Source organism: Emys orbicularis, chromosome 3 (genome assembly GCF_028017835.1).
Source record: "Emys orbicularis isolate rEmyOrb1 chromosome 3, rEmyOrb1.hap1, whole genome shotgun sequence".
NCBI lineage: Eukaryota > Metazoa > Chordata > Testudines > Emydidae > Emys > Emys orbicularis.
The window spans coordinates 159,788,905-159,815,777 of record NC_088685.1 but is presented as its reverse complement, the minus strand read 5'-3'; the positions used below and the strand labels follow the sequence as shown (position 1 = coordinate 159,815,777).

The following is a 26,873-nucleotide window of genomic DNA, read 5'->3' as shown; positions in this document are numbered from 1 at the left end:
ATATGATCACTGTGACCTAACCCTATAAACCTTTTTACCACACTGTCCACTGGCTTTACTCAGCAGTGCGGTGAAGTGATCTTGTCCATACTACTAGCATGACTTATCATTCAAATAACTGGAATCTGAAGGTAGAGGAGCTGTAACTCCCTTGATTGTGGCATCCATGAACTCAACAAAAGTGAAGATTACCTGGAATAGGAAAGTCCTGGAATTGATGATTTCATTCTAGGACTTCAGTCAGATGGTCTCCTATGTTGGAATAGTGGAGAGAAAACAAAATGAACATCTGGTTATATCACAGGCTGCATAATTAAGAAAGGCCCACACAACCTTAATTTGGCCCCTTTGGGAGGAGTGTATGCATTATGATAGTCTCTAATTACATGTTCACATACTATATGTTCCCACAGAAGCACTGCCTCATTTAGGGCACAAGGTACACCTGCTCTGGAGGTTGTGTGGTGAAGGATATTTGTGACTTGTAGAACCCCCTGCTTCATTTGTTACAGAGTTGGAAGGTGTATTGTGATTGAGGCAAAGGATTGCTGGAACAGAACGATAGTCTCATGGTTAAGACAGTTCAATATCACCCTAGAGAACAGGACTCTATCCTTGCCGTTCAGGGCCAGATTAACCTTTTGTGGGCCCAGTGCCAAATATATTTGTGGGCCCCCATGGGGGCAATGGATCATGGAGCATGGAGATTGGTCCCTGGAGTGAGGGGCCGGCCAGGGGCATGGTATGGCCGGGGCGGCCCTGCTCCGCCCAGCCCAGTTCGAGGGCACTATTTTTTGCCAGACGCACAATGTCCTGCCTAGCCCTGTGCTGTCAGCTTGCCCCTTCCTGTCAGTGGTAGGCCTGTGCTGCGCCACACAGCCGCCCAACCCAACACCTCCTCGACTCCCTATGGCCAGAGGGCCCCCCCCAAACTCGCTATGCCCAGCACCCTCCCCCGAGACCCTCCCACAAATGCACAACACCACCCCTGTCCACAGCCTCACCACAACTGCCCACCACCCCCCTCAGAGCCTCCACTCCCTAGTGCCCCAACACACACAGATCTTCCACGCCCCCTCACAGCCCAGCACCACCACCCAGAGACCCACTCCCTGCCTACTGGCTGCACTCACTGGTTCTGCTAGGAAGCAGCTGTGTCTGGCGCGATCAGCCAGGCCAGGGCCTACCTCGGCTGGGCTCCCTAAGGACCCACTTGCCTGGAGGGGCCCAGCCAAGCCCCACGCCCAGCCGACTGCCAAGACTGACCAGCCTTCTGCACTAGTCCCAGGCGGCTCAGCTCCGGGGAGACAGACAGGGCCCCACAGGTTGTGGGAAGCAGAGACTGCCTGGAGCCAGAAGTGCACTGTGTTCCGGCCCAGGGGGAAGAGAGGAGTCCTTGGCTGGCCAGCAGGCAGGCCGAGAGGAGCAAGTGATATGTGTGGGGAGCCAATGGGGTCTCAGGGCATAGTGCAAGCAGAGCAGGCCATGACGCCTTCTGAGCATGGGCTCGGCTCCATGACACCACTGGCGCTATTGTAAACCCGGCACTGTTGCCGTTGCCATAGAGTATGTGATGCTACTCAGGTTACTTAAACCAGACTTTCAGAGGTTGTAATTAATTATGTGTGCCTCATTTTCTGGGTGCCCAACTGGGGGGAAGAAGAGGGAGAGGTCTGATTTGCAGAACTGCTGATCACTTGCAGCTGTAACTTAAGTCAATGATTGCTGTTCTTTGAACATATAAAGGGCTATATCAAGGGTGGCCCACCGAGCCACATACAACAATCTTCAGAAGTTGAAGAGCCGAGGTGCACTTGCTAGGGCTCAGGGCTTCAGCCGCGCAAGAAGTGCCTGCTGTGTCTCGGGGCTTCAGCCTGGGGGTGTGTGTCTTGGGGCTTCAGCCCCACTTCTGCTGAAGCCCTGAGCCCCGGCAGGCATGCCGTGTGGGGTTGAAGCCCCAAGAATCCCTCCCTGCTGGGTAGAAGCCAGAGGTGACCCATAGGATCACACCCCTCCCGATTTTTGCCAGGCTTTGCTGGCTGCTTGTTCCCATGGTGCTGTCGGGCCCCCACCCTGCATGGCAGCTGCTGGAGCAAGCCGGCAGGGAGCTGCAGCCCTGGGGAGAGGCAGCTGCAAAGAGCTGGGAGCTGCAGGGAGAGCCGCTGCTTTTGCTGCTGCCTCTTCCCAGAGAGCTAAAGCAGCAGCCCCACTCTGCAGCTCTCAGCTGTTTGCTCTTGCCTCTGCAGGTGGAGCTAACTCCTGGGAGATGCAGGGATTGGCCGCTGAGGGTAGTGGGGGGGGTTTGCTGGTGGGGGGAAGGGGAGGGAGACATGACTCAAACTGTTGTGGGGGCAAACCTTTAAATTGTGCCCTCCCCCCTCAGTAAGCACTAGTGGTCTCTGGCAGAAGCCCTGAGCTTACTCTCCCTCTACCCAGTCTGGTAGGCGGAGAATGGTGGAAAGTGTGTGTGTGGGGGGGGGGCCGTGAGCCGCACTTTGACTGTAAAAGAGCTGCATGCGACTCATGAGCCACAGTTTGGCCACCCCTGTGCTATATAATGCTAAGTACTTGAGGGGGAAATCAGGCCCTGGGGGGGTCTCAAATTGGGCACCCAAAAATAGTGGATACTTTTGACTAGGGTGACCATATTTTCCTATGCTGAATACAGAACACCTGGTAAAATTAGTCGTTCAATGGCAGTCAGTCAGAACTATACAGTACAAACATTCAAATTAACATCAAGTTGTCTGAGCCCCCGTTAAAAAGAAATACTTCGTAGTTGGATTCATTTTATTTACCTTCTTATCTTCAGTGCTTTAGGGTTCACACAAGGAGGGTTGACACGCACACTCCGGTACCTCTTGCTCACACTGTGGGGTGGGGAGGGGTGTTGACCAAGCGACCCAACTCTACCTGGCTGGTGCTCTCTGCCCTCCATGCCTGGCTGGGGCCCCCGGGATGGACCCGCCTCTCCTGGTACCTGGCACCGGGTCTTCCCGAGGCAACACATAGAATGTGGCCAGCAGAAGCCTTTTGGCACTGTGCAGGAGGGAAGGAATGGGAGCTGCTTCCAGCCGTGGATGGGGAGGGATGACCTGGACCGTGTCTTTCAGAGCTCATCTCTTCCCTGCCCCCCGTGTGGCTAGAAGCAGTTTTTCCCTTCCTGCCCGCACAGTATTGAAAGGCAGCTAACACCTCCAGGCTGCTGCTGGCCACCGACATAACCCAGTAATCTCTGTCTACAGCCTGGGCAGGAAGGGGTTAAGTTCTAAGGATGCATTATGCACCAGGGCCCAGGGAACCTGACTGCAGGGGCTTCAACGAACTGGCCAGAGAGGTGGCTCAGCAGAGGAAGGTGCTTAGGGGAAAGAGCAGCCCCGCACTCCCTGGAGGCAGGACCCAAGGTGAAGGGCAGCCCCGTCCGTATAAATTATGGTGCCCTACGTGGGGGAGAGGGGAGTGCTCATGCTCAAGGGCTGAAGAATCGCGGAGGCAGGAGCTGTGGGGGGCTGCTTTGGGGGGCCCCACATGGGGTCCTGGGGATTAGTGAGGAGGTTGGCACTGGCAGCAGGAAGTGGAGTGACCCAGCCCACTCCACTCTCCCAGCCCCAGCTGTGTTGCTTGGGTGGGGGGGTTTTGGGAAAGGACCGCCCCCCCACACTCACCGGTAGCGAGAAGTGGAACGACCCGACCCCAGCCCGCTCTGCTTCCCCCACCCCACCCCACCCCCAGCCGTGTTGCTTGGGGAAGGGGAAGGACCACTCACCGGCAGCGGGAAGCGGAGCAACGCGGCTGAGACCTGGCAGAGTGGAGCGGGCTGGGGCCGGGTTGCTCTGCTTTCTGCTGGTGAGTGTGAGGTCGGGCCTGACCCCTGCTGCTGGCGCAGGCCCCCTGCTAATCCTCCAGGCTGCGTCCATCGCTGGGGGAAGAGGTGGAATAGGGGCGGGCCGGAGGCAGAGCCGGGGGAAGACTAAGAGGCGGGGCGGAGGGACTTGTCCCGGGCCCCACAGCCCCCGTAGGGACGGCCCTGCCCTTGCAGTGGCTGCAGCCCGCGGGGGGCCGGTTGGGGGATAGGGCTGGCCGCCAGAGCTGGTGCTGCTGCATATGCAGCACGCAGCTGCCTAGGGCACCATTAAACTTGGGGCAATTTGGTGCCCCAAATTTCATGGTGCCCTACGCAGCTGCGTATTCTGCATATGCCTAGGGACGGTCCTGGTGAGGGGGGTGGGTGAAGAGGGTGCTAAGCCCCTGCCTGGTGACTGCTGTGGAGCCTGCAGGTTCAGGGCATGAACAGGCTGGAAATCGCTTCCTCCCTCCCCTCCTCCATTCCAGAGCTTAGCAGAGAGGCTTCCTTGTGCCAGCGCTGTGCGGGACTTTGGCACAGGCAGGGCTTGGCTCCTCTTGGCCAGTGCCCCAGGCCAGATGGTTTTGGGCTTTCCCAGGGCATCGGCCCAGCCAGAGGCAGAAGGGGGAAGGAAGGAGCCTGCCGGCCAGGCTGTTGGTGAGCTCAGTGCTCTGACCAGGGGCTGGTTCTCTGCGCAGCGCTGGGAGTGGGATGCGCTCTGCTTGGGGGGATATGGAGGAGGGGTTGGGGGAGGCGAAGGGGCAAAGCAGGGAGGGGACAGCGAGAGGGGGAGCACGTAAAGAGCTGATTGCTGGATAGCAGAGGCAACACGTAACTGGCCGCTGCCTGGCACCTACCCACACACAATCATCCGCTCATCTCATAAGTATTGTGAAAATACATAAATAAATGTTTGCAAAGCACTCAGATATTATGATGTACACCAGTGTTTCCCAAACTTGGGAGGCCGCTTGCGTAGGGAAAGCCCCTGGCGGGCCGGGCTGGCTTGTTTACCTGCTGCGTCCGCAGGTCCGGCCGATCGTGGCTTCCACTGGCCACGGTTCGCTGCTCCAGGCCAATGGGAGCTGCGGGAAGCAGCGCGGGCCAAAGGACGTACTGGCCGCTGCTTCCAGCAGCTCCCATTGGTCTGGAGCAGCGAACCGTGGCCAGTGGGAGCCGCGATCGGCCGGACCTGCGGATGCTGCAGGTAAACAAACTGGCCTGGCCCACCAGGAGCTTTCACTACACAAGCGGCATCCCAAGTTTGGGAAACACTGATGTACACCATAGAAAAACCCATGAGGAAATTTAATAATTCTGTCTTCACAGCAGTTTCAATAATGTGCATTAAATGAGGCAGTATGTCATTCAATGAGGATAATATAGCTGCTCATTCAGTGAGTACCACCCATCCTGTGCATTGAATGAGGTAGGGATCTTGTGGAAAAAATAGTTTGTGGTCATGTTATTAAGTACTGTATCATAATATATTCTCTGGGGGAGACGCAGATTAAAATTGCATAAGCAACCTTAATTCTGGTATTTCCTATATTCTGAGTGCTTGACGTGGCAATTTTAATAATCTTTTAAAATAGGTATTTTGTTTTGGTGCATAATATGGATAACACATGTAGATTCAACAGATTTGGAATGCTTTATTTTTGCATTCCAGAATAGACCATCACAATTGTGCTTCTGTACAGAAAATTGGGGAGGGGGGAAAAGGTGGGAATGAAGGCCTGGCTTAAATTTGTCATTTGATGTAATTTTTTTTTTTTTTTTTTTTTAGGATTCTTTTTGGAAAATGCCAAACAGAAGATTTGCGACTGGTGAGGTGGTGATGGGTCGTTGGCCAGGAAGTGTCCTCTATTATGAAGTACAAATAACTAGCTATAATGACCTCACTCACCTTTACACTGTTCAATACAAAGATGGAACTGAGCTTGAGTTGAGGGAAAGCGATATAAGGGTAAGTGTTCGTCTATACACCTCTACCCCGATATAACGCTGTCCTCGGGAGCCAAAAAATCTTACTGCGTTATAGGTGAAACCGCGTTATATCAAACTTGCTTTGATCTGCCAGAGTGCGCAGCCCCGCCCCCCCCCGAGCACTGCTTTACTGCGTTATATCCGAATTCGTGTTATATTGGGTCGCGTTATATAGGGGTAGAGGTGTATAATTAACAATATTTAGAATCCATATTGAAGTCTTGACTAAGTTCAAAATGTGTACTATATTAAAAGTTTTAAGAACCTTGATCCAATTTGCTATCTAGAAAACTTGGTGATATATTCTGAAAATGAAGGCCCAGACCTGCAAGTATTCCACAAATAGAACTCCCATTAGAGGACTGTACCACACAATTGTGGAATTGCCTACGGAGCTGTTAGCTAGATGTTAACTAGATTTTTGTTAAGTAAGCCAATTTAAAAAACAAAATCTAAATTTGTTTAAAATACCCTTTTTTAAATAGTATGTACAGAGCAATTAAAAAAATACTCTTTTCGTAAGGGTATTCTGCTCCAATGATGACTAGTAGAGTCCTTAGGGATGATGAGAATAACACCATACATGCTCAGGCCCATCCTTCTCCTCCTTACTGTGTGCCATGTACCTGCTACTTGCCTCTTAAATTTGTTCAGTTGCTGTTACTTGTGAATGCCTTCCTGTAGGGCTTGCCTTTGAGTTTCCCTTGAATGTAATATCCATGTGCTAATGCATAAGACAGGAAGTCAACTGACATCAGCAGAATGCTAAAACTGAATAGACACAAAGTGCTGTCAAATGCATAAAGTAAACTGGGAGGAAGAAATTTCCATTGTAGCATTACAGATAGAAGGTACAACCTTTTTAGATGTAGTTTTTAAGTTGATGGTACTTCAAGATACTTCTTAATTTTGACCCTAACATGCGAGCTGCAAAAGAATGGAAGGAAGTATACTTCCTTCTCTTTGTGTGTGTGTGTTTTTTGATGTGTAAAGGCTTGAAAGGTGTTTTTTAAAAAGATCTTTCAAATGGTAGGCCTAATTTTTAGATAGCAATCTTGTCTTCTGTGGTTGGCTGTGTTGCACAAGGAAAAAACGGGATTCTGAATTCTCCACTAGAGATGGTAATTGTGGTTATGTATTAGACTTGGATGAGGCATTTTTATCAGTGTTATCAGGTGCTTATTCCAAGGATGATTAGATGACATGGTGGTAAAAATTCCTGAATCCTCTCAACATTTCAGTTTCCACCATTGGTAACTCGTGGAATTATGTTGAATTGTACTCTCTGTTGAAGTCTTAAATAGTCTAAAGTGGGTGAAAGATGAAGGAAAGGTCATTTTAATTTATAAGCAAGTTATTTAAAATAGCTGCTCAACACCAAAGAGTCAAAGGAATTATGTGAACTCTTTTTGTCCAAATGAGAATCTGTTTGTTAGGGGTTTCTTATGGCTCCTGATGAGGTTAGAGTTGTTTTAGAAAGAAAAATATGTTTAAATGATAGGAAGCATGCGTATGAGGACTAGTGAAAACTTGTTCCGTTCTGTTTGGGGCAAGGTTGCTCTCTATTCTAAACACTGCTTTTCTGAGCAACATTTAGCAATTTTGATAATGAAGGGAATAAAAAACTGCAGCACCATCATGGCTTTCACCACCACTCTTGAGACAAAGAAACTCCTCTTTCCTGATCCTGAAATATGTTCAGATCAGGTGAAAAGAAGGGATCAGAGATATTAACATCTTCTTGACTGTGTCCTGAACAAGTCCTGAGAAGAGAATCTAAGGTTTCTACTACTGGTCCCTTCCTAATCAGTTTTTTCCATAATCTTTAATCACTTTTCTATCTTGTCTAACTAGGTTGGTTTTACCCAAGTGCGACAGATATGCCCTTGCAATACTTTGCTATGCCAGGGGCAAAGTAAAAGTGATGGGTAAAAATTTGTCTCCAGATTAGGTATCTGAATTTTGTGCTAAATACTGTACAAGTGATTATTTTTTCCAGAAACTGAACAAATATCAAATGCTGTATTTTTTTAAAATCTTGTACTCATCTTTTTGCCTCTCCTGTGTGTGTATGATCTGTTGTCTTATGAAGAAGCAGGATTGAATTTGAGAAACAAAACCTGAAAGCTTTAGCTTTCCTATAAAAAGAGTATTTGATACCATCTGAGTCGCTGCCAAGCAAAGGTTTTCCCCCTATAAAAGACTATTCAAATGGGAAACAAGGGAGGCTATTAGAATGAATGTTTACTTATTTTTAAAATGTTTTAACTCTTCTTTATGTGCATTTTAATACATCTTAAAAGGATTTGTTTGCTGTATGTTCGAGCCTCTGGCAACAGAACCCTGAAAACAACTGGTTTGTAAGAATAAGAAACATAACAAACAGGATATAAATCTTAATCTGTTTCTCACAACAGAGCTTCACATTGGTGAATTACAGGTCCTTACTTTCCTTGTGTAAACATAGATGATTTGTATGACCACAGAACTGAGTGGGAATTTTCTCAGTCATCAGTTAGGGCCTTGGATGTGTTTGAATAGAGTTTTGCTCTCAAGTGGTGGGATTTAGATTTAACAAATTGAAGCAAAACAATATTAAGTACATTGATCAAAAAATCTAAAAAGCAATATCCTCACCCTAAAAGTCCTACCAGCAGTCTTTTATACTGACTATCCTCCAACTAGAGCACCTCTATTGACTATAATTGCAGAAGCATAGCACAGGAACGAATAGCTGTGCCTTTTCAAGTAGGCAGGTCCCCAAGCTATTGAGGATAAAATTTCCAAATAGTTTCCAAATGACTTAGACATTTAAATTTTTACTGAAAGTCAATAGGATGTAGGCCTCTAAATCACTGTGGCCTTGTCATTATCAAAGACAGGTGGTTTCTTAATACAAATTAGAAAATTGAGTTAGCATAGACTACCAACTTAACCTGCTAAATTGTGCGAAAGCTACAGATTACCTTGTCTTCACTAGGATTTGACATCAAATAACCTTATTTGAGTGATGTAATGTCTACACTGGCAATTGGACAAAACTCTTTCTTCCCCCCGCCCCCAAGACAAACGTTTTGCTGGCGACAAGCGCCAGTGTGAATAGCGCTTTGTCGGCAGGAGCACTCTCCTGCCAACAACGCAAACGCCGCTCATTGGGGGTGGAGGTGTTTTGTGGCAGGAGAGCCGACAAAGAGCGGCTACGCTGTGAGACTTTTAGCGGCACAGCTGTAGCGACACGGCCATGTCCCAAAAAGCTGGGTAGTGTAGACATAGCTTTAGACATACTTTTTTCCTAGTGAAGATACAATCTTAAGTGCTTTTGAAAACTTTACCCTTACAGTTTTATATGTGGAAAAACAATATCTTAAACTCCATCCAGAAACTAATGTGGATTCTGAAACATTGGTGTTATGTGTTCTTAGTGAGAAATACTGCTTTTTAAATGGGCTGCCACATTCTACAGCACTCTGTTTCCACGTTGACTTAAAGTGTGTTGCCTTGTGCAAAACACACTGCAGTAATGTAATAGTCGGGTGATAAATGCCGAAGTAACAGAGTTCACATCTGAATGAAGTGGTTTCAGGCTCCTGGTCAGATATAGATGAGTCTTCCTCACCACAGCTGCTAATAAGATCATTGAGCAGCAGCTGGGAATTCAACCATACCATCACAATGCAAACTTTAACAAGTAGTAGGCACACACTTACATTAAAGGGAAGATAATTGTTGTCATGTCATATTTTATAGTTGCTTCTCCCAGATTACCTTAGTTTTATTTTAGACTGAGGTCTAGTGGGTATAACTACGTCACTGAGGGATGTGAAAAATCCACATCACTGAGCAATGCATTTCTACCAAGCTAATTTCTGGTGTAGACAGCGCTATGTCGAGGGGAGCATGTTAATCCACCTCAATGAGAGGTGGTATGTCTGTCGACAGGAAAAGCTCTCCTGTTAGTGTAATAGCATCTTTACTGAAGTGCAACAGCTAGGTCTCATCCGTACCCCTAATCTCTACAATCTCAGGGAGAAGCCATCCAACAGAACTGGTTGGACCGATGACAGTGAAATAGAGCTGGGTGGTATCAGCATACTGAAAATACCGTATTTCAGTTTTCCTCAGGGAGCTGTGTACACACTGAACAACAGGGGAAAACAAGTTAGAGTTCTGCAGAACTCAATGAGAGAGTACTGATGGCAGAAAATTTCTGAAAACTATTTTCTGCTATATCTGAGACAAGATCGCAGAAGGCAGCCTGTTTATTCCTGCTGGGATTGTTAGAAGAGTCAGTGGTATCATTGGCAGCTGACATGAACACCTTGATTTTTACTGCTGCTAGGAGCATGTATTACAATGTTGTTAGTGCAGTCTCTGTGCTATACCCAGGTCTGCACCCAAATTTGGCAAGGGTTAAGGAGACCTGAAGCAACCAGATACTCAAGCCTGTCTTGCCTCAGTTGCTTCAGTATTAACCAGAAATGAAAGAATAGGGACTAAATACTAATGAGATTGTCCCTCCATCTTGGTCTTGTGGAATGTTAGCTGAGTAGGGAAGCTTTGCATTACCACAGTCTCTGTTCAGTTACTAGAGCTGAAAATTGAGTCCTAAATTTACTACAAATATTTAAACATTTTTATAGGTATTAGATGTTTTCAATGGTACAAATATATATTGAGAAATAACAGCTAAAATTACTGTGTCTAATTGTATTTTTATATGACAACTTATTCTTTCATTTAGCAAAAACTTTACAAATCATATTTAATGTTTCCTATTTCTTTCAGTCTGTGTCATCATTTAAACCTCGAAAAAGCAATTCTTCCTCAAGTTCTCCTTCCAGACGCAGTGGTAGCAGATCCAGATCTCGTTCTCCTGGTCGGTCAGCAAAAGGCAAACGTCGTTCTTCCTCCCAAAGCAGAGAATCTAGAGATGAGAAAAAGAAAACAGTTCGGGAAACTAACTTAACTCTTCTGGTATTGGATTCATTTCTGATTGAGATCTGTCTACTTGCACTGATATGTACTGTGTTCTATAAACATGTATAGTCTGAAATGACTTTTTTAGAGGAATGAAAACTTTGATGATTTGGATCTGTGGGTATGTGTCTAGATTTAAAGAAAAAATTAATAGTACTGTAAATACAGGTTGAAACAAATGTCCTTCCCAGTTGCTATTATAAGCGTAGTATTGCTTATGGTCAGGGCCTGGCAGCAGAATTGTGCTCAAGAAGCTCCACTTTCATTTTAACAAAATAAGTTTCCTAGCTTACATGGTTATGAAACTTGAAAATGTAAACCAAGTGTAAAGAGATGCAGTAATACCTCCTTGAATTTGCACAGAACTTAAAGCACTAGTTCTAAGAGGTTTGAACTATCCCACTTATCTTAATCGTTGCTAATATTGAAATCTAAAGATGAATATCTTTAGATGAATATCTGTGGCACACTGAAAACGTGCAGATAACATAGTCAAACTTAGTATCAAAACAAGCAGGTACAGCAGTATTGATTATTTTCACATTTAATTCATTATAAACCAGTATATTAAAAATGTATCTGAAGCTACTGCAGAAAGTTGGGATTTTGGTGCAGAATTTAGGACTAGCTTGCTGTGGAGTATATGTGGCATTGCCTATGCGTGAGGTTGCATAAATGTTTTCATTATAAAGGATCATTTTCTGATAGCAGTGCAGACTCACCCCTGTGGTGCCTCCTGCTGGTCGTCACAGGGAATTAGCTCTGCCAGCCTTGGAGCGCCCTCTGCAAGCCGGCGATCTGCCTTGCCGCTGGCCCCGTGTCCCTCCCAGGACCCCGGTGCCCCTTTCTCTGGGTGCTGCCCCCTGGCAGTACCCCCACAGTTCTGGGTCTCCCCCTCCCCGGGGAGCCCGCACCCACTATCCCCACTTCACCTCAGTCTTGGCTACTGCCCAGTCTCCATCTAGCCCCCAATTCACTGGGGCAGACTGCAGTATCAGTCACTCATCACAGGTGAAGGGGTTCAGACCTGCTGCCTCTGCCTTCCCATGGGCTGCCCCTTTGCAACCCCAGTACCCAGTTAGCCTTATCCTAGGCCTGCAGCCTGGGGGGTTTCCAGGCCGGAGCTCCCCAGCTCCTCTTGCTTTCACCCAGCCCTGCTCCACCTTAGGTACCCAGGTACGCTCCCTAGCAGCCAGGCCCTTCTCTCCGAGCGCAGAGGGAGAGTGCTGAGCTCCTGGCTCCCAGCCTTTTTATACAGGCCAGCTGTGGCCTGATTGGGGCGTGGCCCCAGCTGAGCCTGCTTCCTCCCCCAGTCAGCCCAGGCCACATGCCCTTCCACAGCCCTCCTCCAGGGCTGTTTTAAACCCCTCAGGGCAGGAGCGGGTAACCACCCTGCTACAAACTGTCAAACATTTGGATTTCAAGCTGAAATTTTGCACATTTGTTCTAACCTGGAAGTGAATTTGTGTTGAAAATTTTGATTAAAAATGGACCAGCAGCTTTTGAGAATGAAGATTAGCAGGGGTGACACATATCTGCCTTCATAAGAACTTTGTTTTGGAGTGCTTCAGTGAGGAGATGGGAACTTGAAATAAGGCTGGGACATAGTTTCTAGTTTAAAAATGTGCCTTTCACTGATCCATTAAAATTATTTTTCATTTGGCTGAGTTATAACTCCTTAAAAACATACTGTGGTTTGTGCTCTGGATTTTGTTTTATAATGACCTAATTTTCTACCTTTCAGATTACTTAAAGTCCCAGGGCATAGTTTGTTGACGACATGCCACATGCTGTGTTTCTAATGACTTGTGGCCCACAATTCTCCTTCTGTGCATGAAGGTCCTCATGTGCTTAACAGTGGGGTTTCAACTTTCTTAAAGCTTAGGGAGCAGACATTTTGATCACTGGCATGGTAGGAGTGACTAGCTTCAGAAGAATTCATAATTTTGGTCTGTTTCCTTAGCTACAGGCAGGTTTTTCTGAGCCTCCCTGCTGTGAAGCAGAAACTGAAACCAAAATTTTATTTCATCAGCTAGATTTTTCCAGAGTTGTGTAGCCAGACTTCAGGTTTGTCTGAAGGACATATTTGGCTTCTATTTTTTACTGTGGAAAGGTATAATGTTAAATGGCACCTTTTTGACTTGGCAGGTCTGCTCCTTTTTTGTATATCTCTGCAGAACAAACAATTTTGGGAGAGTGAATTAGCTTGCATAACAGAATTGTTCAATGGACACACTTTTTGTAATTGACATTTCAATTCACTGAGTTAAAAGTGATTTGGGAACTGCACCTTCCCCTCAATTCCCCCAAATCATCCTGTTTTACTATTGCATTTTCCTACTCTTAAAGGAATTCTCTCCCCTTTTTCCTTTAAGACTCATCCAAACAGTGGAGATTGCATTTACTCATTTTCAAAAAATGCTGCCAGGTGCACAAAGTAAACAAATGGGGAGGGATAACAAAACACCTTCTCTATTTTTTTTCAATTATAGTAGTCTACTGTTGTGACAAACACCTCTGTCAGTAAATATTTTTTTAATTATTCATTATGTACTTATTTTAATTCAATGGTAGCATTTAAAAATTCACTTTCTTTTTCAAACTAGAAACTGAATGAGAACAACACTAGCAGGTACAATGGTGAACCTGATAGTACAGAAAGGAATGACACTTCCTACAAAATTTTACAGGTAACAGAGCTAAGAACTGTATGTCTTATGGCCACAGTAAATCTGCAACGTTACCAGAAAATAGTGTTTGTTACAGTAACTCCTTGCTTAACGTTGTAGTTATGTTCCTGAAAAATGCTACTTTAAACAAAACATGTTAAGCGAATCCAGTTTCCCCATAAGAATTAATGTAAATGCGGGGGGGGGTTAGGTTCCAGGGAAATTTTTTTTTGCCAAAAGACTGTCTCGCTCTCTCTCTATACACACACAATGATGATTGTGAAGCTTGGTTGAGGTGGCGGAGTCAGATGGTGGGATATTTCCCAGGGAATGCCTTACTGCTAAATGATGAACTAGCACTCGGCTGAGCCCTCAAGGGTTAACACGTTGTTGTTAATGTAGCCTCACACTCTACAAGGCAGCATGAATGGAGGGAGGGGAGACAGCATGGCAGAGAGAGACAGAGACACAGACTGTGTGTGTGTGAGAGAGAGCTGCGCATTGCCCTTTTAAGTACGCTGACCCCACTCTAAGTACACTGCCTTTTAAAGTAGATCAGCAAGTTGAGACAGTAGCTGCTGCCAGCAAGCTCCTTCCCTCCTGAGCCCTGCTTTGTGGAGATGGGGGGCAGGAGTGGGGGGAGGAGGACACCCTGACATTAGCACCCCTCTTCCCCTTCCCCCCCCCCCCCCCCGGGTGACCAGATGTCCCGATTTTTATAGGGACAGTCCCGATAATATTTGGGGCTTTGTCTTATATAGATGCCTATTACCCCCCACCCCGTCCCGATTTTTCACCCTTGCTATCTGGTCACCCTACCCCGTCTGCACAGCAAGCAGGAGGCTCCCGGGAGCAGCTCCAAGGCAGAGGGCAGGAGCAGCACACGGCAGTGCGGGGAGGGACAGCTGAACTGCCCGGCAATTGATAGCCTGCTGGGCAGCTGCCGTACAGGGAACTTAAGGGAGCAGGGAGCTGGTACGGGGGCTGCCAGTCCACCCTGGTTCCAAGCCCCCCCCAGCTAGCTCCAATGGGTTGCTCTTTCTGCAAGCAGTGGACAAAGCAGGCAGCTGCTAAACAGTGTTATAAGGGAGCATTGCTCAACTTTAAACGAGCATGTTCTCTAATTGATCAGCAACGAAACGACGTTAACTTTAAGTGAGGAGTTACTGTATTAGTATGGTGCTATGTGTGCTAAGCATTTTACAGATTGGTATGAAGATAAGATTCTGTCCTAACGGGATTACTTACAATCTAAATGGACAATATATATATTAAGGGGTGGGCTTTGGGATGCAACACACAGCCAAGAAGAGATTGAACAGTGAAGTTTAGCACTCATTTTACTAATTCCATGGCTGCTTTTTTTAATAATTTCTTCTGGCAGGGGAAGGTGGTCATTTAGGTTAACACTCATCTGAAGGGAGGACTAGGGCTTGTAGAATTGGAAAGGGTGGAAACAAAGCAGACAAGTGTGGAGGAGAGGGAATATTAAGCAGAATGTTTGCCTTTTGGCTGTCTTCTCTTCTACTGCTAATATAGTTGAATACCTTTTAACTGGGGAAAAATGCGCTCAAATCTGAGTAATGTTCTCTTGATTACACCACTCTATAGAATAAGACATGGTAATTGTAACCTTTTGTTCTTTATCAGCAGAAAGTTGAATCAGAGCTAGAAATTGGGCATGTGCTTGACCAGTTCACCTTACATCCAAGAAGACAGAAGAAAAAGGAAGAAATATTTTTGGAAGAGAGAGTTTTTGAGACCGCAAAAACTACTGAAAAAGTATCAACAGAAACAAAGGAGCTAGAGTTTGGTGGAAGAATTGGTATGTATGTTAACAATAGTGATAGTCATGGATTTATTTTTTTTACTTGATATCATGTTGCCATTCTCAAAAATTCTTTCTCTTCCCCCCCCCCCCCCCCATTGGGGTCATTCTTTTGGTGCTAGTGTATCTTGTTTGCCTTTGGTGCCATTGATACCTCACACTTGGTTCTGTTTGACCTGCTGTGGGCAGATGAGTGATTATCATGATCTTTCTCCTTGAAGTTACTAGAGTAAGCATCTTTAAATTTCATAATTTGAAAAGCCAGTTGTCTCAAACTCAGATATTCCACCTTTTGGAGAACTATTGAAGGCAAATGTACTTTATACTTCAATGGAATTAGTATGATCAGTTTATTTTTTTAAAAAGCCAATTGGAAAGTAACTGGGTTTAATGCTGTAAAAATAAGACAAGGAGAATTTTGGCTGAATAACGGGAGGTCAATGATTTCTGACCATTAGTTGATTGAAATCTGGAATAGATTGCAAAGGGAAATAGTGGAGTACCATTGTTTTAGGACACTGGGTTTTCAATCTTACATTCTTTGTTATCACAGAAGTAGCCCTTTGGGGTTAAAACTAGAGAGGACAAAACTAGAAAAAAATCCATGAGAGAAACAATCTTGCACTTAGTTCTGTGAATACAGACACCTCTAATGTGAGACACACATTTTCACACTGTGCCTATGCTAACCATCACTGCCTGTTGCGTGTGGTTACTTATTTATTAATTTATACAACATACTGTATGTGGACACAACCCTTGAATAAATCCCTTTGTATCTATAGTTGTATGGTGAACTGCTTTTATTAGCAGGTATTGGTAGGTAAGCAAGTCTATGGGGAAAAAAAGAGTTCAGGAGAGTTGGCAGCTTTTTAAAGATATATCCCAGTGCATGGGGAAGATAGGAAGTATGGTAAAAGACCACCCTGGCTTAACCAGGAGGTCTGCAATTACCTGAAGCTCAGAGTCATACAAAAAGCGGAAACTAGGTCAAATTATGGAAGATGAGGGAAAACCCCCGTCCTCCTCCCCCCAAATGAGGGACAAAATTAGAAAGGCCAAAGGCACAAAACAAGATTAAACTAGCTAGGGACATAAAGGGTAACAATAAAACATTTTACAAATACATTAGAAGCAAAATGACGACCAGGGACAAGACAGGCCCATTACTCCATGAGGAGGGAAAGACAATAACAAAAAACAATGGACAAAGGTGTTAAATGCCTTTTTTGTTCCATTTTTCACCAAAAGGTTAGCAGTGATCAGACAACTAAAACAATGAACATCAGTGTAAATGGAGTAGGATCTGAGGCTAAAATAGGGAAAAACAAGTTAAGAATGAACTTTCACAGGAAAATAAGACAAAAACACCTATCATCTATGGGTGAACACTTTTCAAAAAGCGATCACTCTGTATCAGTCCTAATCCTCAAAGGAAATCTATACAACACTTTCAAAAGATGAACCTGGGAGCTTAAATTCATTACTCTGGTAGACATGAAAAATCATGGACTGGACAGACACTGAATTTATGGCTTATTACAACAATCTGTAATCCACTAACCCCCTTTTTTGTCCTATGACTGCAGAGGTGTTAACAGGCCACTCTACCTTGAATGATCCTTTACAGCATGTGCTACTTATGCTAAGCAAACTGTTCCACTTTGCACTTTGTTGTGATGCTGGGAGTGCCTTTCCCAGATCTGAAGAGGAGCTCTGTGTGGCTCAAAAGCGTGTCTCTCTCACCAACAGAAGTTTGTCAGCGAACTTGTGTCTCTAACAGACATCTAAAGCTATGTCAACACTACCACTTTTGTCAGTATAACTGTCCCTCAGGGGTGTGGAAAAAATACAGCCCTGCGTGACATAAGTTACGTCAACAGAAGTGCCAATGTGGACAGTGCTATGTTGGCAGGAGAGCTTCTCCTGTTGACATAGCTACTATAGAGGCGGTTTTATTATGTTGCCGGGCAAGCTCTCTTCTGTTGGCATAGAGCGGCTACATAAGCAGTCTTACAGCGGCGCAGCTGCATCGGTACAGCTGTAAGCTTGCTACTGTAGACGTGGCCTAACTTAGACATGTTAGTTGACTTCAGTCAGCAGGGACTGATGAAATACATCCTAGAATATTTAAGGAACTGGCTGAAGAGATCTCTGAGCCATCAGCAATTATTATTCAGAACCTGTGGAGGATGGGAGAGATCAGAGGGCAAATATAATACCTATGAATAAAAGGGCGAATAAGGACAACCCAGGAAATTAAAACCAGTCATCTTAACTTTGGTACCTGGAAGGATAATGGAGCAAATAATCAAGTTGTGAGTTCCTAGAAGATAAGGTGATAAATAACAGCCAACTTGGATTTGTCAAAACAAATCATGTCAAACCAATCTAATATCCTTTGACAGGGCAACGAGCCTTGTGGATGGGAGGAAGAAGTAGATTTGATATCTCAGCTTTAATAAGGCTTTTGATACTGTCTCACATGCCCATCTCATAAGCAAACTAGGGAAATATAGCCTAGACAAACGTACTATGAGGTGGGTGCACAACTGGAAAATCATACTCAAGAGTAGTTATCAATGGTTCACAGTCAAGCTGGAAGGGCATATAGAATGGGGTCCTGCAGGAATCTGTCCTGGGTTTGGTTCTATTCAATATCTTTTCAAATGATTTGGATAATGGCATAGAGAATAATGCTTATAAAATATATGGATGATAGCAAGCTAGGAGGGGTTGGAAGTGCTTTGGAGGACAGGATTAGAATTCAAAATTATCTTGACAAACTGGAGAAGTGGTCTGAAATAAACAGGATGAAATTCAACAAGGTCAAATGCAAAGTACAACACTTCGGAAGGAATAATCCGTGGCACTGTAGCAGGATTTCAGACCGTTGGGGGAGAACGCCCCCTTTTGGTGAACGTGGCTTCTCGCAGTAAGAGTGGGGAGGCCTAGCAGACAGAGATTAGGGAGCTTCCCTTGGCCTCAGAGTGGTGGGAGCTAGCAGCTAGAGTCTATGGGGCTGCCCTTGGCCTCAGGGCTGTGGGGCCTAGCATTAGGCTAGGGCAGGGGTCAGCAACCTTTCAGAAGCGGTGTGCCGAGTCTTCATTTATTCACTCTAATTTAAGGTTTTGCGTGCCAGTAATACATTTTAACGTTTTTAGAAGATCTTTCTATAAGTCTATAATATATAACTAAACTATTGTTGTATGTAAAGTAAATAAGGTTTTTAAAATGTTTAAGAAACTTCATTTAAAATTAAATTAAAATGCAGAGCCCCCCGGACCGGTGGCCAGGACCCGGGCAGTGTGAGTGCCACTGAAAATCAGCTCGTGTGCCGCCTTCGGCACGTGTGCCATAGGTTGCCTACCCTTGGGCTAGGGGGACCTGGGCCCACCCTACTCCACCAGGTCCCAACCCAGTGTCCCGCGGAACTAGTAGTCCTGGCTTCAGGCTTAGGTCCCTCGCTCAACAAACATGTTCCCTGGGCCACTTCCTATCGTTGGTCCTGGATTCTGTAGTTCCTTCAGGGTTAGCAGCCTTCCATTTCCCACATTCTCCGCAGTTGACTGGGCTCTGCAGACTGGAGCTCTAGCAGCTCCCTGGCAGGAGCCTGCAGCATGCATCTGCTTTTCTCCTCAGCCCAGATTGATCTGAGCTGCCACCTTTTATATACTGCTTCCAGATGGAGTAGGCCCGGGGGGAGGGGGTGACCTCCTGAGCCCAAAGTGCGTGATTGGCATACCCCCTCACATGAGCACATACAAAATGGGAAATTACTGTCTAGGAAGGAGTACTGTAGAAAACGATCTGGGAGGTATAGTAGATCACAAGCTTAATATGAGTCAACACTGTAATACTGTTGAAAGGAAAAAAAAAAAAGGCAAACATTGTGCGATGTACTAGCAGGTGTGTCGTAAGCAAGACACGAGAAGTAATTCTTCCATTCTGCTCAGCAGTGATAAGGCCTCCACTGGGGTATGTGTTCAGTTCTGGGCACCACACTTCGGAGACAGTCCAGAGGAGAGCAACAAAAATGTTTAAAGGTCTAGAAAACAAGCCCTACAAGGAAAGACTGGAAAAACAATGGATTAGTTAAGTCTGGAGAAGAGTAGGTTTAGGGGGGACATAACCGTCTTCAAGTATGTAAAAGGGTTGTTATAAAAAGAGGAGTGATAAGTTGTTTTCCTTATCCACTGAGGCCAGGACAAGAAGTAATGGGCATAAACTGCATCAAGGAGATTTAGGTTAGACATTAGGCAAATGTCCTAACTGTAAAGGTAGTTCAGCATTGGAACGAATTACCAAGGGAGGTTGTGGAATCTCTGTCACTGGAGGTCTTTACAAACAGGTTAGACCAACACCTGTCAGGGATATTATAGATAATACTTAGTCCTGCCTCATCTATGGATTAGATGACCTATTGAGGTCCTCTCCAATCCTACCTTTCTATGATTCTGTTTTTTGTCTTTTGCTTGCACTGTGTGACTAATCAAGATAAACTGTCTCCACTCACACTGGATCTAATATTCTAAATTAACCTGTCAGCTGCTATCCTTAAATAAAGAGTCTAGATGAAAACACAGTGATCTTAAAATTACACAGATCTAATTACATTGAACCTAGTTTAAATTGAAAAAAAAAAAAAAAAAAAAACGTACACTGACCAATTTCACAACTGGTTGAGTTGGCAGTTTTAAGATTCCCTGTCTTAAAAGCAATTTATGTATATTATCTAAGGTTATGGAATTCTTTGTTTATAATAGTCTGTTTCTAGAGGGAGTTTTGCTCTAAAACAGCAACACCAATTTATAGAAATGCCAGTTTAGATAATTTATATATGGTTTTACATTATAGAATTTTCCCCCCCACCCTCTTTCTGGTATTAAGGTAACCCTAGAGTGAGTGGTTTGTTTACAGAACTCCCCTTTTTTAAAAACAAATAAACTATGTAGCATGGTATTGTGGCTAACGCAGCCATTGTAAACACATGGTGGTAATCTTTGATAGCATTACATGCAGTTGTTTGTTTTCTTAAATAAGTGTTTATCCTGGTATGAAATAATGTATGGGTTTATTAATCTACAGATTGAGAATTGCTGTTCTAATGGGATGTTTTTATTTTCCAAGTGTATCTTTTACTGTTGTATGGTTTTTGTTTACAGGGGCCTTTTGCATGATATTTTTCCTGCCTGCCACTGTATTTTATTTGCTGTTGATGTGCAAACAGGAAGACCCCAGTGTTATGAACTTCCCTCCTTTGCCAGGATTTGATAGTTTATGGGAGACCAGAGTGTTTGGTGTCTTTCTTCTGTGGTTCTTTCTTCAAGCTCTGTTTTCCTTACTGCCAGTTGGAAAGGTAAACTTCTAGTAGTGAATGTGTTCTGGAGGGTTTTGTGGGCTGGGTTGAAAGAAGGTTTGATTCCATTATTTGAAATACTGCTAATTAACCAATAACTATCTATTTATCAATACTATATTGGAATATAACTACTTCAGATTTGTTGAAAGCTTAAATTACACAACTGCCACCCTGAAAACCCTTGCTGACAAAAGTCTGATTTCTGGTCATATATCCCAGTACCTTCAATACACTATACAGTAACCATTTATCATTTAGGTATCAAGTAGTAAAATGGACTTGATGCACTGATAGAATCGTAGAAGAATGTCATATGGCAACTTTTGAGCATATACATTTTTACCAGCTTCTGTTATTGAGTTTCTATTTGGTTTCACCACTACATCAAATAGAGGGGAGAGTATTTTCTTCAAGATATAAGCTTCATTGCTGGGAAGTTGCTCGCTCAGGAAGTCATTCCTAACCATCCCACCCATACACATCATCGCACAATTGGACAAGTACTTTATATTGTTCTTTACCCTTTCTCTGAAGCATCAGATATTGCCCACTTCTGGAAGAAAGAATACAAAAGTAGATAAACCGTTGGTCTAGTTTGGAATGGCAATTTCTATAGAAGTCAGCAATCCTTTAGTTTGGCTGTTTAAAATGGAGAGGATCTGTCATTGGACTCTTCATTGACGCTACTCTGGGAAACAGAAGCTTCTGACTTTGTAACACTTGTGTTAAAATTGCCACCTCCCACTTTTTTCAGACATAAATTTCACTGAGATTTCAGACACCATGCTTATAGAAGTTCCTTGAAAGTTTATATAAACATAGCTAACGTTTGTATTTCTGTCCTTCTCATCCTGTTTATTTTCCTTGCCCTCCAAATAATATTTGAAAGAATGCTTTTTAGGGACTTGGTCTACTTGAAATCTAGTCAATTAAAAAAATTAAAAACCCCTCTTCTGGCCTTCAAACAATCCCCCTTCCTCACTAAGCTCATCATCAGAAGCAAGCTCCCCACAGACCAGGACACACCAACTCAAAACAGCACCAGACCCTGTCAGAACAGATGCAAAGCCTGCTGACATATCTGCATTGCTACAGAGATCAACACCCACCACAACACATCTTTCAAGATTTAGGTGTCCTACACATGCCTATCATCATGCATCAAATGCCCCAAACAAATATGTGGGTGAAACCAGACAATCACCGTGGTCTCGAATGAACTTACACAGAAAGATGATAAAAGACAAATACACCATGTTACCTGGGGTGGACGCTTCAAAAAGCAATAATTCCATATCTGACGTCTCAGTCCTTATCCTCAAAGGAAACTTGCATAACACCTTCAAAAGATGAGCGTGGGAACTTAAACTTATAACTCTGCTAGACACTAAAAATGTAGACTAAACAGAGAGAGTGCTTTTATGGCTCATTACAGCAATTGATTATGCACCTTACTGCCTGCTAACTTTTAATTGTGCACTTCATTTTAAGTGGTCTATAGCATGTGCTATAGGGTGATGTCATGGCAGGGGGTCTACCGTAGACCATCAAATCAGGAAGAGGAGGTGGATGGGATGAAGCATTTCTAGAACAACAGAAATATGCAAAACAAGACCTGGTGGTAATCGTAGACTTTAACTACCCAGAAATTTGTCTGAAAAGTAAAACGGCAAAACACAATTTCTAATAAGTATTTGGAATATGTTGGGATAAATTTTTGTTTCAGAAAGTGTAGGAAACAAGTAGGGGGACAACAATTTTAGACTTGATTCTGACCAACAGCGAGAAATTGGTAGCAAATCTGAAGGTGGAAGGCATTTTGGGTAAAAGTGATCATGATATGATAAATTTCATGATCCTATAGAAAGGAAGGTGTGAGAGCAGCAGAAGAACAATGGACTTCAAAAAGCAGACTTTAACAAACCTAGAGAACTGGTAGGTAGGATTCCATGGGAAGAAAAACTAAGGGAAATAGGATTTCAGTATTGTTGGCTCTTTCTCAAGAAGACAATATTAAAGGCACAATTGTAAACTATCCCAATGTGAAGGAAAGATAAGGAGAATAGCAAGAGGCCAGTATGGCTTCATCAGGAGCTCTTCAATGACCTGAAAATCAAAAAGGAGTCTTAGCAATTTGTCTGTTTTCCACTTTTTATAAGGAGTACAAAAGAATAGCACAAGCCTTGTATACAATAGTACAAACAATAGGGACAAAGTCAGAAATGCTGAGGCACAAAATGAATTACACCTAGCAAGGGTCATAAAAGGCAGTAAGAAGTTGTTTAAATACATTAGGAGCAAGGGGAAAAACAAAGGAAAGTATAGGCCCATTACTTAGTGGGGAAGGATTGCTAAGAACTGATATCAAGATGGCTGAGGTGTTTAATGCCTATTTTGCTTCAGTCTTCACTAAAAACTTTAATGGTGACCAGATATTCAACAGAATTAATATTAACAAGAGGGAAGGAATGTAAGCCAAAAAAGGGGAAAGCACAGGTTAAAGAATAATTAGAGAAGTTAGATGTATTCAAATCAGCAGGGCCTGATGAAATTCATCTTAGAGTACTTGAGAAACTAGCTGAAGCAATCTTGGAACCATTAGTCATAATCTTTAAGAACTCCACGGGGACACATGAGCTTCCAGAGGACTGCAGAAGGGCAAATGTAAAACATATCTTTTTAAAGAGGAACAAAGAGGACCCAGGAAATTATAGACCAATCAGCCTAAGTTTGATATCTGAAAAGATACTGGAACAAATTATCAAAAAATCAATTTTGTAAGTACCTAGAGTATAATATGGTTATAAGTAATAGCCAAGCCAGTAAGAACAAGTCATGCCAAACCAACTTAATTTTCTTCTTTAACAGGGTTAGTGGCCTAGTGGATGGGGGGAAGTAGTGGACATGATATATATTGGTTTTAGTAAGGCTTTTGACATAGTCCCATTTAATTCTCATAAGCAAACTAGGAAATGAGGTCTTGATGAAATTGCAGTGAGGTTGGGTGCACAAATGGTTGAAAGACCATACTCAAAGAGTAATCATCAATGGTTTGCTGCCAAACTGGAAGGGCATATCTAGTGGGGTTCCTCATGGGTCAGTCCTGGGTCCAGTTCTAGTCAATATTTTCATTAATGACATGTATACTGGAGTGTAGAATATGCTTATAAAATCTGCAGATGACACCACACTGTGAAAGGTTGCAGTACTTGGGAGGACAGGATTAGAATTCAAAAGGACCGTGACAAATTGGAGAATTGGTTTGAAATGAACAAGATGAAATTTATTAGAGACAAGTGTAAAGTACTTCATTTAGGAAGGAAAAATATTGCACCAATATGAAATGGGGAATAACTGGCTACGTGATAGTACTGCTGAAAAGGGATTTGGGGGATATAGTGGATCACAAATTGAATATGTGATGCAGTTGCAAAAAAAAAAGGGTAATATTCTGGGGTAGATTAACAGTAGTGTTATATGTTAGCCATGGGAGGTAATTATCCCACTCTATTCAGCACTGGTGAGGCCATCACCTGGAGCACTGTGTCCAATTCTGGGTGCCACACTTTAGGAAAAATGTGGACAAATTGGAGAGACTCCAGAGGAGATGAACAAAAATTATTAAAAGTTTGGAAAACCTGATCTATAAGGAAAGGTTAAAAAAAACTGGGCGTGTTTAGTCTTGAGAAAAGACTGAGGGGTCGACCTGGTAAGTCTTAAAATATGTTAAGGGCTGTTATAAAGAGGACAGTAATCAATTGTTCTCCATGGCCACTGAAGGTAGGATAAGAAATAACCATCTTAATCTGCAGCAGTGGAGATTAAGGGCTTGTCTATATTACCCACTGGATTGATGGGCAGTGATCGATCCAGCGGGGGTCGATTTATCGCGTCTAGTCTAGTTTAGACGTGATAAATCGAGTGCTCTCCCGTCAACTCTGGTACTTCACCAGGGCGAGAGGTGCAGGCGGAGTCGACGGGAGAGCATAGACCAGGCCTTAGGTTAGATATTAGGAAAAACTTCCTTAACTATAAGGGTAGTTAAGTGCTGGAATAGGCTTCTGTGTAGCTCAAAAGTTTGTCTCCTCCATGAACAGAAGTTGGTCCAGTAAAAGATATTACCTCACCTACCTTGTCTCTATTTAATAAAAAAAAAAAAAAAGTGAAAAGTAGTTTCAGGTATTGAACCTGCTCCTGACTCCCCTTGTAAACCACATTTTCCTATTTTATTTTCCCTTTTCTAAATGACCCTCCCTGCTCTTTGTGGGAAAATACAAAATAAATGGGAAGCTTACTGAAGGGAAGCTGACATTATACTTTGTGCATTTGACAATACTTTCTGTAAACTAATTAAGTGATGGGAAGAATAGACTTTGATCTCAGTTGTTGCTATTTACTACAGAAGGTACAAAAATTTTAGAAAGGAGTAAGATTTTCAAGTTGATGGCATGCCTCTAGTTGGCGATCATCACTGAACGTCTGTCATGTTGGCAAATGAAATTGTTTTAATCAAGTTTTAAAAAACAACAACTAGGCTTTTATCCTTTCTCTTCTAAGGTTGTAGAAGGAATGCCACTTTTGAATGGAAGAAGGCTACAGTACAGAATAAATGGTAAGTGTATTCAATAGTCTCCTTTGAAATTTGTCTAATCTGTGACACTCCGCTTTAATTAACTCACTGCCACAGGTTAATTAAAATGCACATAGTGTAGTATTAGTGGGGAAAAGTTAGATGTTTTGTGAATGTTTCATGTGCCCTGTACAATCTTCATAATGGAATAAGACTCTTCAGTCTTTCAATAGAGTTAAAATTAATTGGTATCTTGTGCATATGCTATCTTTGAAGAAACTAGGTTGTAATTAAAATAAGCTGTGAACAATAACATCATATAATTATTAAGATTATATAGGTTAAAGACAGGGTCAAATCAACAGCTCATTTGTCTTTTTTTTTTTTTAGTTGGTACTAAACCTTTTGCAGCCCTTTCTCTGCGGTTGATTTACATGCAACAGTCCAGCTGCTGTAATGAGTTAGTGGTATGAGGGAGACTGGACATGTGTCGAGTTCTTGTTGGAGATTTGGCTAAACAGTCATTTTTTTTTTAAAGATTCTATGGCAGTATGCTAGCTTGGCCATCAGTGATTGAAAGGCTGGTCTCACTAACACTGCTCTTTTAAACCAATAAGTCAATTGCAATTAAGGGCCTGATTCGCTAGTACACTTGGTGATGCAAAGCAGCTGTGAAATAAGCTAAGCTTAAGTGGTCAGTGTCCTCTGGCTGTTTTGTGCTGGTCTGTTGTATCGGAGAATCAGCACACAAAGGTTTAAAATAGAACTGATTTAAGGTTGATGCTTTCTATCCTCAAATCATTAGAAATCTCTCACAGTATTATTATTTAGGTTTTTTTAGTGCTCAGGTGGGACACTTAAAAAAACAAGAAAACTAGAAAATTCCAAGATACACAACTATATTAAAATGGAATGAAAATTCAGAACATACAATAACTTACAGGGAAATAAATCATTTGTAACTATATATCATAAAATTGAGCATTAAAACCCAGGAAATTCAGAGTTAGTTACATCTAAAGGAAATCCAAATATGTTAAGGTATGGAAACACACAGGTAAGGTGCCCACACAACCTTAAATGCCCTGTAGTGACACAATATGAAAAAACCCTGTGTCTTTAAATGGGACTGCAAACACTAAAATGTTTCAGCCCTAATCATGGGGTTATTGCATGGCTTCACTGTAGGGGCAGAGTTAAAGTTCTGGTATCTTAATGTGTGGATTTCTTTTAAGTGTAATTCTAACTGAATTTCCTGGATTTGTAATTCTTTGTTTTGGGATAATTAATTACACTATCCCTATAGAGTGCGCATGCAAGATTTTTTTTTTTTCCTGGTAACCCTTAATTGCATAGCTATGGAGACCTTCTGTTTTTTTGTATTGGTCCTTGTCCATGGAACCAATATGTGCTCTCAATCTTAACTTCATTTTAACATAGGGTTTTTTGTTGTTGTTGTTTTTGGTCGTGGAATACTATAAGATTTAGGTAAATGTACCTGTGGCTATGGTAAACATGATAACTTATATTGTTCTTCCATCTCTGAGGGCACAGGACAAAGCGTTCTTATATATTCATATTGCACTACTAGTTCATGAAATCCACATATAAAATGGCCTTGGAAAGTTCTACAT

General features: G+C 43.2%; 1 protein-coding gene across 2 annotated transcripts in view; it reads left to right on the top strand.

Moving 5' to 3' along the window:
• The window catches only part of LBR (lamin B receptor), a 44,360-nt gene that overhangs the window by 3,269 nt on the left and 14,218 nt on the right, over positions 1–26,873 (top strand). The window contains exons 2-7 of one of the 2 annotated variants that reach the window (XM_065401942.1): positions 5,634–5,813; positions 10,619–10,807; positions 13,417–13,500; positions 15,133–15,304; positions 20,473–20,666; positions 25,227–25,281. In XM_065401942.1, coding sequence (XP_065258014.1) covers positions 5,649–5,813; positions 10,619–10,807; positions 13,417–13,500; positions 15,133–15,304; positions 20,473–20,666; positions 25,227–25,281 — 859 coding nt within the window. In that variant the 5' untranslated portion in view covers positions 5,634–5,648. Of the gene's footprint in view, positions 1–5,633; positions 5,814–10,618; positions 10,808–13,416; positions 13,501–15,129; positions 15,305–20,472; positions 20,667–25,226; positions 25,282–26,873 lie in introns of both variants that reach the window. The other variant, XM_065401941.1, reaches the window with a different exon arrangement.